The 21,196-nt window shown below is 30.4% G+C and overlaps 1 protein-coding gene and 1 long non-coding RNA gene across 6 annotated transcripts in view; both read left to right on the plus strand.

Annotated features, from left to right (window-relative positions):
* Positions 1-4,220, plus strand: part of LOC129963051 (axotactin-like) — an 85,527-nt gene extending 81,307 nt beyond the window's left edge. For all 5 annotated transcript variants that reach the window (XM_056077076.1, XM_056077073.1, XM_056077074.1 and 2 more), the window contains exons 32-33: positions 1,568-1,662; positions 2,820-4,220. In XM_056077076.1, the coding sequence (XP_055933051.1) occupies positions 1,568-1,662; positions 2,820-2,975 (251 nt within the window). In that variant the 3' untranslated portion in view covers positions 2,976-4,220. The remainder of the gene's footprint in view (positions 1-1,567; positions 1,663-2,819) is intronic.
* Positions 4,221-9,222: 5,002 nt separating this feature from the next.
* Positions 9,223-14,227, plus strand: LOC129963737 (uncharacterized). Its single transcript, XR_008784008.1, has 3 exons — positions 9,223-9,359; positions 10,313-10,459; positions 11,409-14,227. It is a non-coding gene; the product is annotated as an uncharacterized LOC129963737 (long non-coding RNA).
* The last annotated feature ends 6,969 nt before the right edge of the window (positions 14,228-21,196 follow it).

Consider the following 21,196-nt stretch of genomic DNA (forward strand, 5'->3'; position numbering starts at 1 on the left):
CTTTTATTTATTACACAAAAATATCACATAAAAAGTTTTTTTAACTTGTTTTCTTGTTTTTTTATGAATAATTGTCAAAAAGCAATTATTGATTTCATTCATAAGTAAGAATATGAATTTTTTGCCAATTTCTTTCTGCCGTATTAATTCTCAGACATAGAAAGATGTTAACAAAAATATAAATAAGTAATTCACAGAGAACCATATGTTTTCTTACCCTCTTCTCTAAAAATCCCTTCCTAAGTAGGTGTGAAAATTTTAATTTAAATTTCAATAATGGCTTTAGATTGTTATTGCTTATTGTTTCCCTTAAATAGAAACATTTAACCATGGGGAAGAAGTTAAATTTAGTTAAAGATGTTGAAATGAAATATTTAAAAAATAAATTATTTTGGTAATTTAATTTTTTAAACTTTTTTAATATTGAAAATTCAACAATACGTAATTGATTTTAGTTTGAAAATGATGAAAATATTCACTATATCTATGTTTGTATATTGAAATTTGTGTACATCGGTTTTTTGCAAAAAATCTTAAAGTTTGATATGTAAAGATTTGTTTGTAACTGCATTAATTAATTTTGTTATTAATTTTTCTCGTTTACTACATCATTAAAGAATATTTATCTTAAATATATTAACCATTTGAATATATTTGATTTTAATATTCTTTTTATGAAGCTGTTTTACACATGTAAACAATGTCTTTAATTTCTTTATTTCCCAGGCATAATTTAATATAATTATATATTTTCCACTAAATTATTGGAATTTTATAAATATTATATGCTGTTATTCTATTTGTTTAAATTTAAGTTATGCTGTAATTGATAACCAAGAAAAATAAATGTTATAAAATATGTAATAATATAATTTTTTAATAACATACCTCATATTATATTTATGGGAAATGTCTTCTCTCCCAATGTTCAAGTCAGAAGTTTTTTTACATTTATGAATATACTACTGTTAGATTAAAAACTTCATCTTATATAATCATTTTCAAAAGTATCCTTTTTTATTTTGAAAAAAATTGTTTTTATAATTTAGCTTTTAAATGAATATTGATTTCAATTACTGTTTCAATTAGACATGTAAAGTATTCAACTGACCCTTTGAAATCAATACTATAAAGGCTTTGTAAGTACATAATTTCCACAAATGCTAATTTGAATTTGTATTGATCTTCATTGTGAAATAAATTTAGGAATCAACAACTGTCTCATTTAAAATAAATTACTAATGTCATATTCCTATAAGTAACAAAACTTTCATTTTACAGTGAGTAGAAATTAAATCTCATTAGAATATTCTCTTTTATTTTAAAATTTTACTAAAATTTACTGCTTATGTACATTTTAATTGTTTGTTTACCTTTCCTTATTTACATTGCCCTAAAGAGTTTTGATGACAAAAGCTTTTTTTTTTAAACATTTTTTTATCAGTTTCAGTCTTTGGGAATGCTAGATATGGAGCAATAAATTTCACAAATTTTTTTTAGCTATATAAAAAGTTATGACCCAGTAGAAGTCTTTAAAATATGCTTAAGCATTTTGTTTTTTATGTAGGTACACCACCAGATTCAATTGAAATGGCACCTTTACGGTCTACTTCTTCCCAAGAACTTGAATGGGATCCTGCAGGAGCACAACTTGTTAGCACTGTTAGTATTTATTTATAAATTAAATTATTGTAATTTGTTCAAAGCTCATATTGATATAATTTCATTGAATGGTTTAGAGCTATATTTTTACTATTGACATTCACAATTATAGATGCACTGTTAATTATTTCAATTCTGACTTGCTCCTCTTGTATATAATGTGCAATTGTTAAAATTTGGTTAGGGAAATTTAACTAATGTACAAATCAGTCTCAACTTAGTTTGATTTTAGATCATATCTTAGCCATTCATATCATTTTAAAATTTTAGTCTTAGGAAACTTTAAATTGAGATCCGTAACAAACATTCAAGCATACCTATATTTCTGTGAGGTATCTAGTGAGGTGTGTTAGGTATCTAGTTAAATATATCGCATTTAAAAGTCTTGTCACATTGATAATCAGTTTAATGTTAAAAATTTATTCAATATTTTGTGTTCTTTTATCACTTTTCATTCGTATTTGCCGTTAGTATTGTTTTTAAGATTATCGAGAGGAAAAAAACAACTATTGTTCTAAAGAAATAGTATTGCATCTGTAATGTGAATGTGATAAAATAAAGAAATAAAAGATTGTCGCTCTCTATGTGAAACTTTAAAAATTAATATTAGATTTTCTGCTTCCAACATTTTAATTTCATTATCTTTTCAAATTTGTTTTTGATAGTTTTTTTTTTTACTTTGTTTCCACAGCTTTACTTTATAATATTTTGGTTTTAATTTCACTGTTATTAAATATGTCAGGAAAAATGGTATATGGTTTCTGCAATTTAAATATAACAACACATTTTATATATATCTCTCATTAGATAATATACTTTCTCTTTAAAACTCTGCATTTTGTAATTATGTAGTTTAAAAAAATTGACTTCACTACAGCCATGTTTATTGAACATTAAATGTTGTTTAATTTCAAATAAGCTTGGTATTTCTATATAAAAAAATTCTTTTATAATTAACAAGCATTAAAAGTAGTGTCATTAAATCTTATAACCATTATGTTTTATTTTTATAAAAAAAATGTTTTGTATTATGTAAATTTCATATTTTTAATTCCTCATGATACCTAAATTTATCTAAACTGGTTTTTTTTTTTTTTTTTTTTTTTTTTTTTGTATTTCAGTAAAATTTAATTTAATTCTGAATACATTTTCTTTAGGCATTAGATGACATGAATCCCGATGAATCGGAGAAGCAAGTTGATGAAGAAAATGAGGATGAAGATGGCCCTCTGCCAGAGCTGAAAAATCAGTTTGCCCCTTTGGCATCAGCTAGTGAAGTAACGATCAATAGATTAAGCCAAACATTTACATAAAACTATGCATTGTGTTTTTCATGTCGATACAGTGCATTATTTTCTTTTCATCATTACCATAAATGTTTTGAGTTATGTGTTGTTCCACAAATATTATTGCATAATTATGTGCTTACATTCAAGTGAAAGTATTCATTAATATTCTTATTCAAATCAAAACTGTAAAGAAAAAACCACAAAGATTTCTGTTAGTTTTTTCGAAGTTCCTACAAATATTTCATTTGATGAGAGGGGTGAAGTATTAACAACCTTCAAGTATTTCAACCATTAATTACATTCCTTAATTAGGAGCTTAATCTGTTAAATTAGTCTTGAGTATTAGAGTACAAGATGTAAATTATTTGATAAGAGAGCAAGCAAGCAAAAATTTGAAGATTGCAAATGAAAATGGATTTTACATTAATGAATTTTAATTCCTTTAATAATTTTCAAAAGCGTTTGTAAACAGTAGAATTTCGTTTCCAAATTTTATTCGTTTAACTTCATGTATATTGTTAGTTTTCTAAAAACATTCCTGTGATATTGTAACATTCCTCTCGTTTAAATATTAGGCAACAATGTGAACTTCCAAAATATGTATATGAATGTTTCATATGTATGTACTGTTTGAATGCATTCTCACATGTGTTCTAAGTATTATTTTCTCATACTAAACTATTTAAAATTTCAAAATTTTATTGCTTTAGATTTGTGGTAGCTCTAAATAATAATGCTTTATTAGAAAAGCTGGTTATTTTCTTCGAAGCAGTATGAAAATAAAAATATTTATAATCATATTCTGTTAAATTTCAGATACATGTTAGCAAATATTTTTGTTATTTTTTTATGGAAAATTAGGATGTATGTTTTTAATTAATATATATTGGATTTTTTGCTGGTTGTGTATAAATTGTTTTATGTTTAAAATGATCAAAATAAAACAAAAACATTTTTAAGCTGAACATTTTAACAAGAATTACATTCTACCTTATATATTCTTTTAAAAAATAGTGCTTTCTTGTGATATATATATTTAAAAAATTTAGCGTCCAATGTGATTAATTATGGCAGCATGTTATGTGCAATATATAGTTTGTTAATAGTGGTAAAATTAATATTATGTTTCTGCATAGTTTTACCTGTTAGCATTGTTTTGATTCTATGGGATTGAAGGTTGTAAAAAATTGATGTATCTCAAAATCACTAGTCAGTGAATGTATTTTGCTATCATATTGAGATTTTAATAAATCACTTTTCTTATTTGTATTTTATTGTGTACTAGATGCTTTTGGAAACAAACTGATTCACTGGGAATATTAGTTATATTTAATTTCAGTTAAATTGCATATACATAATTTCATGTTCAGGATTACTTTGAATTGCCAGACAGTAAAACCATATTATTTTAATAGTAATACACATATTCTGTTCATTTTTATGAAATTTCCCAATAGAGACCTGTCTCATAATATCACAGTGTTATTAAAATCCAGTTTATCTCTCTTCTAACTTTTGCAGTATTGCAAATTTATTTTTTACTTATCTTATAAAGTACACTGATATTAAATAGAATTCTTCTCCCTTTACTTTCAATAATGAAAGAAGACTTAAATATTTGATGAAAGAATGAAAACAATTCGAAATTCAAGGTATCAATGTAATTTGTTATTGAAACTTAGACAAAAAAAAAAGAAATAGTCAAAAATCAGGAAAATTTTGCATGACTATTAAATTAATATCATTAAACACATATATATATATAAATTTTGAAAAATTTTTCCCCCATCAAAATGAGGGAAAATGTTCATATCTAATGGTAACTATAATAGCTTATCAATGCATTATTACACTATATCATCGAATCTTTTCTTACATAAATTTGAAAATTATGAATTTAATATATCAAAATCAATTAAATCTTTTTTATGATGTAAATCCACAAAAGTTTATTTGATGTCTGAGATGATATATAAATTAAATTGTTAAAAATGCATATTCTGATGCAATTACTATTGATGCTTCATCACGATTAGGCAGAGTAACCAAATCTGATTTCAAAGTATTAAAAATTATAAAGAAAACATTATTTTATTTTCATAAAAATAAATGAAAATCCAATATTTATTTAATATTAAAATTTTTGAATATTGATATATTTTTTCTCATATTTCAAATAATAAAGATAATTTTTTCAAAGTTTTATATGACATTTTAAATTACTTAAATTAAAATTTCTTGGAATATTCGAAAGAATTAAAATACTGGAAGGGAAATGTTGATTTTAATAATTATCAGTTGAAAATTTTTGTAAGTTGGGCAATGGCACATATTTTTTTAAATAGTTGTATTCCTAAATTAAAAATATTTTCTGAGCCACCAGAACTGTTCTCTCGTCCACTTTCTTTTATACTTAGACAGTGTATCATCTTTAACTACTTTCAACTTTTCCCTTAACATATCGCGGAGAAAGGGCAGAAACGGCAAACTCAAAAGTCATGGCATTCATTTATAAGCGGAAGTGCTTATACTGATTATAACGTATGCAGTCAAACCAAGCAAAATGAGCGAACAAAAATGTGAAAGAATGACTCGCTTAGCTAACGATGTTTTGCATAATGAATGACGAGGAATCTTGACGTCGCACGCCGGATCAAGTCTATTTCTCATGCACTATGTTTAGAACTTGTTTGATAAATTTTTTTTTTCGTAGTAGAACTGTAAAGTATATAGTTAATTAAATCGAAAAAAAAAAAAAAAAAAAAAAGGCAGGACAAGAGAATTTGGTGAGGGTCGTGTTTTCTCATTGAAATGTGATAGAAAAGTTCGTCAAACCTGCCTTTACGAGCACCTCCCACAATGAGTGATTCGCATAAATAGCAATACAAAATGTAAAAAAGTGACTTGCTTAACGGATAATTTTTTACAGAGATTTTAGTGATGGGGACTCCCTGACGTCACATGCTGAATTGGGCTATATCAATCTTGTTTGGAGAGAATTATTATATCTACATGGGAAAAGGTGTGGCAAGATAACGTTGCCAAATGCGACTTCGAGGGGTTTGAGAAAGTGTCTGTGGTTCGACGAGATTGTATCTCTGGCAAAGATTATGGAGCTAGAAGAGATGGATAGTAATAATAAGCTGGTAAAAGAACATAGTCAGAACAACAGAAAAACTTATGGTTTAGTTTAGTTATATTAACGACCCATTTTTAAAGCTACACTAGGGATATTCTGGAACGGAAATCCTAATTTTGAACCGTGGTTAGATGACGAGGACGACTTCTGAGATGGCATTCCCCTCTCCAAACTTCCACGCCGCACCAGCGAATAACTTATGGAGTTGTATTCTGTGTCACAGCAAAAACCTGCTGGAAAGTCAATAATAGACTCAACAGAGCAATAAACTTTCAGTGAAATAAAGACAAATGGGGAATTCATTGGAAATTATTGCATCGTTTAGAAGCATCCCTCTAATTAGGCAGTAGTTATGCACGCTATAGATCCATTTAATGATAATGCTTGTGTCACATTTTTACCCAATTCGGAAGCATAGCCAAATACAATGTCTGTTGAATTTCCTTATAAGCATGCTCTGTTTATTAATTTATTTAAAAATTAATAAACAGAATTGTACAATAAAACTAATCTTAGAAATGATATTAAACATATAATGAAATTTATAATTCATTAAAGACTGAAACAATTTTTATCTGTTTGCGCTTATTGCAACTTAAAGAAGCGGGTTTAGAACACACGAATGAGAATTGATGTCTCTGCATGCCTTAAAAAAATTAAAATCAGTAAATGTAATTATATATATAAGTTGCAACCTAGCGGGCCACGCAGTTTTGTATAAATGCATATGATACAGTTATTTAACCAGCGGAAGTGATCTAACAAAAACTTTCTCGCATATTCTCTAATAAAAGTGTTATCCCAGAGAATAACTTGCATAACATTGGCGAACAATAGGTACGAAATATTAACCTTTTGATGTGAATTTAGCATTTTTACTGAATCTATACCGTGTTAACCAAGGGGAATTTGGCGATTAATCCCTGGCATGCAGGTGATAGTATCCAAAAATTTAATTTGTGTTTTAGATGCGTTTCTCCCAACCGATTTCGAAAAACGCATTTGATACGAAACTGCACTTGTAGTCACAAAATTCCATACCTAATTTGGTATATTTTAAATCACTGTGTCTTTGAGTTATCGCGTTTACATGTTTCTGAAAATACAGACCGACAGACAGAAAACCCGTTGTTGGTTTTGTCTCAAACTTTGCTAGCATTCTACTTTGTTTTTAGCCGGCATTAGATCAATCAAATACCGAACAGGCATCTAATGAATTCAAATTATATAGGACATGGAAGATTTCCTGCATATTTCCAAAGTTTTGGAAGAATGAGGAAAATAAATACATTTGTGGGGGAATCGGTACTGTTTACCACTATTTAAAGGAATGTATTGAAATCTCGGAGTTAAGAAAAATCTGAAAATTATAAATAATGACTTAAGTACAGTACTGATGGTACCAGGTAATCTTAAAACTCTGAAGGACATGATGTCAAAAATTGTCAGTTTTATATCAACTATTTGAGAGTTTGTAGATAAGGAAGAAGGATAGTAATTGGCCACAAAGTGGTCAATGCAAGGATGGTCTACCTCGAAGAGAATGTCAGTTTCACAAATCGGTCAATGCAAGAATGGACAATGCTAAAGATAGCAGTCGGCCACAACAAATCCTGTCGATACTGCTACGTTCAGTGGTCGGCTGTACGCAAGAAGAAGAAGGCGTCTAATGAATATTAAACATAATACATAATACAAATGTGGTAGCTGCAAGGCACCTTAAAAATTAAATCCATGAATTTTGGCATGCGAGTTCTAGGCAATAATATCCATATGCGGGTCAGTGTTTATTTTAAAAGTTTCAAAAATTCATTGAATAACAAGGACTTTACGTATAAATGTCCATAATTCCTAAAGTTAAGATAAAAATTAGTTGTATTAATTTTAAAGCAATAAAAGAAATCAAGTAAACGAACAATAGCTGAACATTAAAAAAATGGATATAAATTGTGAAAATTAATTTAATTTGATTAATATTGCCTTCTCGTTTACTAGGCCGTTTTATTTATGCACGAAAGCCAATTGCTGTTCCCGCCAATTGCTGTTGCGGCGGTCCGGTCATTCAGTTTTATGGTTTAAATCCGTGTGCCTTAGGGCGGGTCGGAGAGTTAGATGGTTGACTTATGCAAGAAAGCCAAAATGGTACAATATCACAATGAAAAAAGACCGAGAGATGAAATGAGTAAGATAGAATCAATTGACTTGCACTCTGAAATTAATACTGTTTTTTTTATATAGAAGTTAATTCATAAAACTTCAAAATGTTATTAAAATTTCACAAATTATTGGAAATTATATTGAACAACGAGATGGATGGTTAAATTTACATCCCGTTTTAAACCTACTTGAAGACTGTTTGGATTTTAATGCATTAATGTATCGTTTAAACGTGACTAATAAGCTTCATTCATTAGCCAAGTTCAAAAGTAAAATCCCATTTATTGAAACGAACATTGATATTTGAGGATTAATTAGGATCGAACCTCGATATTTAGAGCCATTGTCAAATGATGAAATGATACCACCGTAAGCACCAAAGCATGTCACATTACATATGGACATTTAACCGACAATGGTTGAATTAAAATGTATCATGCTTGCCTACAAAAATCATCACCGGTGCCCTGGCATAGGGGTAGCACTTATTCCCAGTGATCTGGGCGTCCTGGGTTCGAGTCCCGGTTCGGGCATGGTTGTTCTTCATCTGTTCTATCTCGGAGATGCATGAAGCCCCCCCATGTAAAAAGAGGTTGTGCAAGCGAATGTGATGCGTGAGTAGCTAAGAGGAATTCTTGACTCTAGTTGGCGCTACTAAAACAAGAGACGCTCCCTTGGCTTAAAATCGTCAGCGAGCTTGTCGATGGCAAGTGCCATTATAAACAACAACAACAAAAATCATCAATAACATCCTATCTCGAATCAACGATCCTTTTTTTTTTTTTTATCAAAGCATCGCCTCACCCACCATGCCATTAAGGTGCGGAGCGAATTATTTTTATGCAGATGGTTCTAAATTTATGAAAGAAAATGCAAATGAATTTGCCAGATAGAAAAATATCGATTAGGATCATTTTGATTGGTTATAAGGTATTCAAAACACTTTAAAACAAAATTATATTCGCCAAGGTTTCACTTTTTATGATATTTTTGTCTATTTAGTCGATATGCATGCGGGAAGCTATTTTATTCAGCTTATTATTATACGGAGCAGTTCTTCAAATGTGTTAGGAGGTCGACTTACCTGTTAATGCGAGCCTTCCTATTTTTTAGTAAGTAATTTTTTTTAATTCTAGAATTTTTGAGTTTTATGTTCAGTGAACTCTCTCCTCCAAGTCTGTCGTTATGATGGGGAACAGTGTCGTAACATATGAATCGTTAGAATTTCTATTAAAAAGTTGCTATCCGCTTCCTAATAAGTATCTTTCCCATTTAACAGGAACTTGCGAATTGTGTCATTATCTCTAAGAATACAGGGATGAACTATTGTTACGATAAAATTGCTAAACATGTAAAGAATTCTTTGAAAACAAAAATAAGATGCTTTAAAAAAGCAAACCAACAATGCTCTCGAGTTCGGAGAACGGTCTACGATTTTGTAGCATTAATAGTTTAAAGATTTAACAATTCGAGACTGCCTTCGGAACGTTCTTAACTTTAAAGTTGATTTCACGATTCAAATCTTCAGTATAAGATTTATGTACAAGAATTCCATATGCCGTAGCGGAACGAAACAATAAACGAAGATGTCTAGTCTTCATTTTAATTCTTGACTCATCTTCGAGACGAGCTTTAAATTTAAATTTGTAACTATTAAACGACCTAGACTCGTAACCAGAAATTTATTGTGCTGTCTTTTTGACCTCCAATCAAAGGGCATTGATTTTCAAAAATGTGTTGCTTGAAGAATCGATGACGAAAGGTAAATGCAAAACAAAAGTTTGTGAAATAAGTGGCGATTAAATTCTGTTCTGCGTATTATATTCCGAGATCATCAGCTTTGTGGCATGACATATTTACTGTCGTATTTTTTGCATTTGTAAAATGAGATGGCGAATCCAGCAAATACACATACAAAAATATTCTAAATGTTTTTTTCTTTTTACCAGCCGTTTTATCAAAGGAATATCTTAAATTTTTTTTTTCTTATCTTTTAAATCTTTTTATTTTACTACAAAAGTTAATAAAAATCGTTTATTGCATGCTGTTTTTAAATCTCTTGCAGAAACTAGAATAGCTTCAAACTGCTGCTCTACATCGATTGCGAATGGGCGGTTGTGAATTGCCATTCCACATCAAAACTCTTACTGAGTATAATCTAAGCAGTCCAATCGTGAAACTGGAAAAGCTGGAATCTACTAGAATCTTCAAGGTAAGAAACCAAGCACACTTTTCTTTAGCTATATTACGAAAGTAAAATCCTTTTACTAATGGTAACTGTTACCAACAAATTCAAAAGACGGTGGAAGAATAATTAAAGTACATGAAAATATTGGTGTATATTTGTGCAGCTACTGGTGGCTGGCGTACAAGTTTTTAAAAAATAAATCCTTTATTGGCGTTTGATGGAATGAAAGACCCGGTTGACAGACAACAGCCGGAGTTTAATATCTCAAGGTTCTAGAAATTATATTTGCGAGATGTCTTTAATCCTCTATAATAAATTTTAATTCTCGGGAGTTAAAACTTTTCAATAGTATTCTATCCCCGAATATTTTGTCAATACCCGTCATTAAAGACTATTTAAAGCCTTATTTCCTCCTGCCCTATTTATAAAATACTGTAATCGCTAAAATTCCGAATCCGGGATTTTAACGAATCTGTTTCAAACATTTTTGAGGTCGAAAAATGCAGTTTCTGAACTGCAGTTGGCAAGGAATGTACTAACGCAATGTGTAACGCAACAACGAAATTCTTGAATTCCATACCAAATACCATACCTATTATCCAATAAGCATTACTCTTCATGCTGTAATCTTAAAATACATTCCATCAGTAGACAATTTTTCCACGCATTGATTACTGTTGACAATTTCTATCGCTTTCATTTTGAGGGACGGATTAATATTTCGTTATATACTCGACAGTATATGCAAGAAAATGCAGATCATTACTGCTTTTTAAACTTTTCCCGACGATAAGTTTTTAGAATAAATTCCTTTGTTAGAAGTCTTTCATTCCATCAGATTTTATGGTAGCTGTATTGATCGTTCTTTGCATTAACTTTAATTTTCTTGCATTCTTATCAGTCACTCTGACCATAGTTTAAATAGTTAACTTTAATTACGTTCAATGTATTCACCAAATGCCATTTTTTCCAGGATTTCTGGCGGATTTACTTCATAAAGTATGAAGAATATAAAGGATTACCTATATCTGCCAAACTCTAGTAAATTGCATCTTATCAAGTCTTCAACATTTTGAAATGATCTAATCAGCTAGATGGTAAAACTCGCACTGAAGTACTTCTATATCCATGGATTAAATTTGGAATGATTGTGGTACAGTACTTGTTTATTTTACATGAATTGTCGGATGAACCCAACCACACGAATGTTTTTAGTAACTAGATTTTTATCGATAAATATCTTTCTGGAGATACGATAACTATCAGTTTAGTTAAAGCCATTTTTAAGCGAACCTTTTCTATTATGCAGGGAAACTTCAATGTATTTAGTATCGGAGTTTTCAAATTCTTTATGAATTATTTAGACTTTAAATTTAACCTTTCAACATGCCTTAATTTTGAATTATTTGAAATAAAACAGCCAAAAATACCGGGAGCTATATCTTCCTTAACCAATTAGATTGGTGCTGACATATGCCCAAGTCGCGTGTTCGAAATCCGGCTCACGATTTGTTGCGGAAATTAATGCCCATCTATTACGAACTAAATATTAAATTTAACAAAGTAACATTCTCTGAATATTCGTTGACTTAACATATTTCAGCGGTCATAACACCCGAAGTTCCGTTAGTGTATCGACAATCTGATCCTGTAGATACTGCTACATTCAGTGGTGGCGGAGTGGTCGGCTGTACGCAAGAAGGGTATCGACCAACTTATCATTCGTGCGATGTGTCGCTAATTTAGTCAAGTTCTATCTAATATGCTCGGCGATATTTTTAGATGGCAATACTAGTTAATGATTGGCACTTCCCACTTACAACGGTATCTTGCATATAACTAACGTCAAAAGTAGAACCTCTTCAAATTTTTTCCATACCGGATCCATTGGCAGATAATCTTTTTGAAATCTTCGATGTTTCCGAAAGATAAATTGAATTCATCATCGTCCTAAGTTTGAAGGGAAAAACGAACTATTTTAACCGTTTTTCGAGTATTCATTAAGTATGAGGCAAAAATTACTTTCATATTTCCAATTTTTACATTAACTGGATAACGGTTATTTTTCGCTAAAATGATCATTTTCCTCGGGTTATCCATTTCAAAAGAACCTATAAAATTTTTAGATTTCCTTAGGTAAAAATAATTCTTAGATTTGTCAGGCACTACTTTTAAAATCTTAGCATCTTCAATTGAGAAATGACGGTTTAAACTTCAGCAATTTTTCAGCTTAAGGAATATAAAAATGCATCGATAAATGGCATTAGAATTAAACTTCTTTAAAATCTGACTATAACGTTGTGAAATATACAAAGTGTAAGCTTAGACCAGAACGACTAAATTCTTATATAAAATTCTGTTGATTGATTCACGAGTTACAAAATGTTTTCAGATCTATTGAAGTTAGAAATTGCTCTTAACTGGTTTATTACGAATGGCTGAAACGATAGAATAATGCTTTAAGGATGGGTAGGTTGGAAAGGAAACTGACACGTTAATGTGCTGGTCTCTGTTTACTTTCCGTCTAGGCTGTTTGGGACCGGCGGTCTAAGCGGAAAGTATCGGTCCCTAGGGAACTAGCACTTAACGTGGTAACGGTATGGGTTGGAGGATAATCTTGAATGGGAAAACAGCGGGTGATCTCTAAATATGATGCGTTAAGTGGGGAAGCAATTCTTAAAATTAAATGCCCGTTTATTGTTTAACGAGTTTGAACCAGTGAAATGCAATTTCTACTTTAAAGATCTAACTACAAAGTGAGGATAGATTTAAGCGTAGATGCTTGCTAATGTTGCAAGTTTATATGAATCTTATTTTAAATGTAGTAAATACATTGGTGTACTATAGTGACTTTTCCAAAACATTTAAATGCTAGTACACAACATAAATATTAAAACGACTTTACCGCAATCATACGAATATTTGCATATATCCTAATATGGATCTTGAGACTTTTTCCACCGATGAAAGTTCGCGGTCTACTAAAATTCTAATTTGTATCGCTTCGACTAAACAATAAGCGCAAATTGTTCATCTTAAAATGTATTGTCGGTAGCTTTAGACGTAGGTTAGCGAAATGTAGTTCTTAAAAAAAAAATCCGAATGGAAAGAAATCCAAAGGTTCAAATTCAAACTTTTCTGTTGTATCATTCAATACTGTCTGTAGTTTAACTCGTTCAAAATCAGCATCGAACAAAACTTGATAGGTTTTGAATTGAATTTGGAAAGATGTTAATTTTCTTGCAAATAACTTATATGTTCTATACTCTGAGGAACTGGAATCATTCCAATCAAAATTCCTTTAGTCTTAATCTAATAATTTCCCCAAGAAAGTTTACTAAAATGTTCATTATTAGACTCGAGAATTTAGTAAATAAAGCAGCCGTAATATTATCTTTCAAAAGGCTTTTCTGAAACCCTTTCTACTCGTGCTCCGGTCGGTATATCACATGATCGGATATCGCTAAATTTTATAGGTTTTTACAACTCTCTCATTTGAATGTCAAGTTTCTATTAAATATCGAACTGGTTACGGAATGTTCCGATAACTTCTATTTTAAATTAAATTGCCGTAATTTTTGACATGCAAATTTAATCAAACGTAGTCTAAGAGAATTTTTACTATATATGGAATAACTTGAATCGCGTATTTGGATATTAATGTAAGCATTGTTAATGCATCTACATTCATAGAACTTATAAAGGGACTATAAAGAATCTTTCATTGAAGTTTCCCTCTATTTTAATTGAAGTCTTCTGTTGCAACTTTGAAATTGACTTTGTAAATTTAAAATATTGCTTGCTTAACATTCTGATTGTTCTGAATTGTCTTGATGAATTCTATATTACGATTATGAATTTTATTGTTGGAATATTTACATTCATTTAATTTTAGCCTTGTAATTGTAGCATTGTTCTAATTTTAATATTAAAGTTGATGTACATTTATATTCAGACTGGACGGTGTATGGGATAAATCGATTCTGAGACATTTTTTAAGCTTAATGGTTGATAGTTTTAGGTAAGCAATTGAATATTTAGTTATCAAATAATATTTTACAATGGTTAAAGGCTTCAAATGAAAATACAAATAAAAGGAACTGAAACTAATTTTATATTCGGAGATTTTTATGATTTAAGTAGGATCTTTCTAAACTTTATTCTACAATGAACTTTAAAATGATTAACTTCACAAATCTACAAATAAAGGCTGTAGCACTAAAACTGCACAAATGTCTCCCGTATTAGACTTTCGTGACAAAGGAAGTCCAATACTTAAATGACAGGTATTTGATTTCAATGGAATTCTAGACAGATTAAAAATTTATCTGTAAATCAATGCAACTGAAAATGCCAACGTTTAAAGTTAATTTCAAATCGCTGAAATTAGAATTTTAATTTGAAGTATTACTTTCGTAATTAAAAATAGCTCGGGTAGTTTCCCTGCTGTCCCCAATCGCGAGTTAACGATGCATTTAGCGTTTCAATGGATTTCAACAGTCCTAAGCATTTTGTATTTCGCTGAGTAAGGTTAACATCAATTGAATGCAATTCTCCAAAACAAGCCCAATTCCTTTTGGCTTTAATGAAAATTTCTTCTTGCATTCTAAACTTAAACGCTTACTTCTAGTTTAGTTAATTTAAATCTATTAAAATTGTTTTCTAGTGCTTCATTTTAATAGCTTTTGTGATTCACTTAAAATAATCGCCTCCAATTAGTATTTAATCCCTAGTTTAAATGTAATGAATTGGATATTTTGAAGCCCCTCAATGTAAAAATTATCCCTTGAAAGTTGATAGTTTTCTCATCTAAATTAAACGCTTGAACCAGACAAGTCCGTAATCCCCCTATACTATTCTATTGCCTATCCTAGTTTGCATAGATAAGTTCTAAACTTCTGAACATTTTCGTGATTTAAAAAAAAAAATTCTCTGCATCTTCCGAACATATCGGAATTCTGCAAGGTTAATCATTTTCTCCTAGCCGAAGGTGGCCTATAGCTACGCCGGCAAGCTATTGGACTGCCTTCTGCTTCTTTGATGGAAGCATTTTGATCGCGATGAGTGGCCAACATCAGATCAAAATGCATCACAAAACGAAGTGTTGGAATCGGTAATTTCAGAAGACGCGTGTAGTAGTGTGAAATATTCGAAATATCTTAATTTTGAAGCAATTGTTTATTTTAGCGAGTATTTTCCTAGTTGAATACGAAACAGATTAAATATTTATTGTAATATACCGTGATTTTATGCTATGATTATGTAGCGCTCATCATTATGTAGCATTTTCAATGACGGTACTTGTCTGGTTAAGAGCTAAGACACAGCCTTTAAATTCGTTTTCTCGTGAGCATTTTCATATCGTATTGTAATGGCATTAATTCTGCAGTATTTTGAATGTCTTGTTTTATAAAACCCGAATTATATTCAAAGTCCCACATCCCCATTACATACATGGCTTAATTGTATCGTGGTCTTATTCTAAAGTTAAGTCGAAATATTATTTCCAACAGTTATTTATTTACCGCCCACCAGTCAATGTAATGGTACTCTATCCCAGTAATTTGAATTCCTAATTTTATCCGCATGCAAGTCGATTTTGAATTTAAAAACCAAGACTGTCATGTGGCAAGACGTTAAATTCCCACAGAATTCTGAAATTTCTGGACTTATAAGAATGCAAGCTTTCAAAGAAATTAAATTCGGTAGGTAAACTAATTTAATTCCGGTTGACTTGAATCGGTATAAAATAAACTGAACAACAATGTATATAGGCTTCTCCAATTTTGCAAGCAGGCAAAATCGGTGAGTTGATATACTTGCGAATCTTAAAGTGCATACAGGAAACTACCTTTTGGCGACTTGATTTTTAAATCTTCAGATTCGTGACTTTGCATTTCGACATGGTTTATAAGGAAATTCGGTTGCTAGTACCAAAACTTATCAGATATTTCCAAGAATTCAAAAAATGGATTTGCAACAAATTTAATTTTCTAGATTAGTAAATTCGCTTTAGGATTAAATAGTTCTTACGATAGTTGGTGATTTTGGAACTTCAGTTCGCGAAGGAGGACTGTCAGGGGCTGTGCTAGCCAGTCAACAGACAGTCCTCTAAATTCCTGAAGACGTTTTGAATTCAATGCCTGATCACCATTGAAGTCAAAATGCTCTGGAATTTGAAGACCATAAGTAAACAGTTAGCATACTTTCAGTTAGTTGAAATAATTTGGAAGAAACGCAAGTTGATAGGCATTGTGTTAGACTTAATAACTTCCAAAGACAATCTCCAACATTTAGGCTTAGTAGTACCCGATTAAGCTGCAATTTTTTTGGCAATTAAAACTCGCGATAATGATTCCATTGGTTTTGCCGGTGTCTTGTATTCTAAATTTTTCTAAATCTATAAAATGAATTGGAGGAATTCTCAATGCAGTTCTAAATCTCGCAGTTAGTTTATGGATAATATGTGCAGTTTGTATATAATGAAGCTTTCCTATAAAATTTCGTTTAAAAACCATTCCCTTTAAATTTAAATCCACTTAAATTCTAGCAAATGAGTGCTCCAATGATAGGATCTAAATCGTGGTGACATTTATATCGTTTTCGCTAATTTTCTTGTTCGCCTACTTCCAATCATCGACATCACTTAGCTATTTTTTGATGGTAGATATTAGCGATGAATTTTAAAGTTTAGACCAAATGTCTGTCGATTTCAAGTCGCGTCCGTGCAAAGAATCTACTTAAAATGAGTTTTTTTTTTTTTTTTTTTTTTTTGCTAAAATCTTATTGTTTTTAACAAACTTTGTTATAACATACGCAATATTAAAATGAATGGAAAATTCGCATTCATAGAAATCTCTACAGATCGAGGTAATGGCTTTTTCATAATTTCTCGGGAAGAACGTAGGATTTTAAATCAATTGAAATCCATTTGTCTTAAAGGTGCCAGTTATTACCATAAGGATTAAACGTTCCTCTACTTAATTTTGAAAAACCAACTAATTGTACTGAATTTACCGTTTGAGATCTTTTGCAGTAATATAGAATGTCTCGGAAGTTTCAGAATTAATACAAAGAGGGGTTAAGAATTTTATAGGCAAAGTACATCTTCCAGTCTTAACTTATTAAACGGATATTTTGTAGAATTTTAAAGCTGTAATAATTCTATGGGTAACTTTAAGCTTATCGATTAAATGCAATTTTATACATTTCAACTTAATCATTAGAAAGTCTGATATAATGTACAAAACGTCTAAAGATTTAGAATCGGAAATGCATTATTTCTAAAATTTTAATTTTACAACTATGGCAAATTCAATAATCTTTTGATGCCAGTTTGAATCTAGATTTTAAGCTAATGCAACCATTTACTTTAATTCTAATCGTTATAAAAGCCTATTTTCAGTGCTGAAATTCTTGAAATCGGCGTTTTCTTACGAGTAATTCTGATGGGTTTATTTCTTCATTGAACTTAGTAAAGACTCTTAATGTAACAAATGCAGAAAATTCCATACAATTTTTAGTTCAAAATCTATAGTATTTAAGTTTATTAATTTTCCGAAATTTAAAGTAAAAGGCAGTTTTCGAATAGCCGAGAGAGTATTTGCAAGATTTGAGCATTCATTGTCTACTCAAACAATAAGATTTAACGAAAATAAGACCAACTTATAAGCTTTTGAAGTTCATTGGTAAGCTTAAAATTTCCGTTCAAATCCTGCATGATGTATTCTATTTCTATGTGTTGGAACGGATGGTTATAACAGTTTGTAGTTGGAAAAAACTAGCTTTTAAATATAAAATTTGTTTGAACTAAAATAAAGCATAATGTTTAAAATGTTAATCAGTTTTGTGCCACTATTAAATTACTTTTAAATTGTGTGTATGAATGTTTCACTCTTCTTTGGGCTTAAAATGCATCTTGCATATTAAATTGTTAATGTTTATTTGACATGTGTCCTTAAAAGAACAAATTTATTCTGGATGTAATAAACAGTCGAATTTAAATACTGTATTTTAAATGGCGATATTTTGATGATAGCAAAACTTGATTTTTAAACTTCATGTACGATCTGTTATCTCGGATCTTGTAATTGAACTATGCCATGTGTAATTCTTTAAAATGGATCTTGCCTTCTATCATTAAAAGCTATTGTCTATATTTTGCTTAAATAGGTTAATTATAAGGCAATTTTTATACTATTTTTTATGACTTAAGATTTTGTATTATGTTCGGTTATTTTTGAAGAGATCTTTGACTTTTTGCTTGATTTCTTGCAATTTATGGTTAGACTGTAAATTTACGAAGTTAGATTTTTATGAAACTTGTCTTATATAATTGTTTTATTCATTTTCATGTACTTGATGATGCGAGAATGGATTTTGAAGCAATTGTAAACTATTTTCTTGAAATTGCAGTATTTTTTAATAAACCTGGTTCTTTAATTTGGAGTCCTTATTTATTCTAATGTAAATTGTTTTACTGTCACTGTCTTACTGGGAAGATATATTCTTGCTTTCTTCTGTAAGCAGTAGAAATTGGAGTAAATATTTTCAATTCCCTTGCAGAAAATTTCGAAATGCAGCTGAAATTTAAGTCGAATGCAAGCCTTTAAAACTTTTTCATATGAATTGATTACAAATAGTTTAGATTGAATTACGACAACAGTTACTGCATATTGCTGTTTGAATATTCTAATAATTAATGCAAATTATCAATATCTCATCTTTTGATGTATCGCAATTTGTTGAACATTTTTAATGTAAAGCAAATATTTCGGTACCATCTTCGGTCTGTTTTTCCCAAAGGATGGAAATGGAAATAGTTCGAGCTAATTCTTTCTCATTTGTAAAACGTTTCAAATTACTAAAGAATCCCAATTCTTGGTTGGTAAAGCTTTAAAAATTGTACCTCTATGTTCTAAATCCTTTTACTGAAACTTCAGCCTATTATATCGTATCTAGATCCTTAATTTGTCTTATCTGATGTTTGTATGTTATGCAAATTTTATTCTTATAAAACGAATGTTAAAATTTGACAGTATCTGGAGACGGAATGTTGCCGAGTTTGAATAACTGAGACATTAAGAAAATTGAGTTCTAAAATTCCATATACTTGCAGAATGTTCAGAACGTCTGATAAATCTAGACGCCATGCAAAGGCATTTGAACAACTGACAATAGGTCTTGTTCATTCTTAATACGAAATAAAGCCATTCTTCTCATGGGAGACTTAATGGCTATAACAATCGCGTATTCTTGGTTTCAGAATATTCTTGCACAGCATGCTTTTTTATAGATTCACGCACATTATATTCTTAACCCTTCTCGATGGATGGAAATTAGAACTTCGTAAAACTCGCAAAAGGAATAAAATACGAAGTCTGACACGGTTAGCTTAGTTTTAATGTTCAGTGCCATTATTCATGCCTGTTATTCGGACCGTCTCGTAAGATGCATCATAACTGCAAAATACACTATTCTGTGTTCGACCCTGAAATCAAGGTTAATTTTGAACTCGAATATATTCACTTGCATTCATAATTTATTTAGTTCATCGATTTCGTGAATCTTTGAATATCTAAATAGTTCCATTACTTAGTCTCCTTAAATCCGCAACGTTTTACGACATTTCTTTTGACGAACTTGCGTATTCCATTTTCATAGACACTTTGGCTTGACAGGAAATGAAAAGACAGCTGAAGCTGGAAAATCGACTGTAGTTCGTCAACGGATTTCGAGACGACCCATCTCTTTAAGGGGTGAGATGCGGAACGATAAGCGCGTTTCCGGTATAATTATCTGTAATGTTTACGTCTCAGAAAACCGCGAGTCTTCATTGTTAAATGTAAACATCTCCTTTCATCTTTCCTTTCGCCCCTATTTCGACGAATTAAACCCATCTTAACGCATGCGCGAAAGCGAGGAGGGTTTTACAATCCGTTGCTGAACTATATCAAATTCTTACACCGGTCCATTAGTAATGCCGACATTCGTTCTGCCATCAATTGGGGCTCTTCTCAAAAGCAAGTGAAATGGAATATAGAAACAAACTCAAAGGCATCACCGTCTTGTACCTCTTGCCATTCTTAATAAATTAATCTACCTATCGCTTATGGTATTTACAATTTTATCAATTAGTGAAGCGTGCATCATATTGCGTTGAAGCCTTGAAAAAGGGATTTTTCAACATCTTTACATTTTAGTCGGGAAATTTAATGAGTTAATCGATTATAGGAAAACAGTATTTGTTTATTGAAGTATTTTATTTAATGACAAAGAAATTTAAATGGTCAAAGTGCTAAAAGTAGAAAGAGGCATTAGCCTAGATAATGCTAATATCATTGTATATCTCGATAACCCTTCGTCCAGTCAGTTGGTAATTGCATGAAAATTTAGTCAAAAACTCTGGTATAATTTTGGACTCGAAATTCCTCATCTATTATTGGGTGCCGCCTTTCCTGAAAGGATATTTGTAAACCTATGTATAAGTCTTCGTATTACGTGCACGCACTTTAAACTTTTTGCCTGTGCAGTTAAAAATCGATAGTCTTTGTTGTTAAATTATGGAATATACATATTTTAATACAAAAATATCTTAAATTAGATTCTTACGCGAGAAAGCGTGCATTGCGCAGCTGTTAGTAAAAAATTTTCAAGCTTATTTTATTTTTTATTACTTTTCAAATAGCTTATTTAAATTAAACACTTTAAATTTATTCACCACATTGAAAATTTATCGATAGAATATTAATTTGTAACATG

Source organism: Argiope bruennichi, chromosome 3 (assembly GCF_947563725.1).
Source record: "Argiope bruennichi chromosome 3, qqArgBrue1.1, whole genome shotgun sequence".
Classification (NCBI taxonomy): Eukaryota; Metazoa; Arthropoda; class Arachnida; order Araneae; family Araneidae; genus Argiope; species Argiope bruennichi.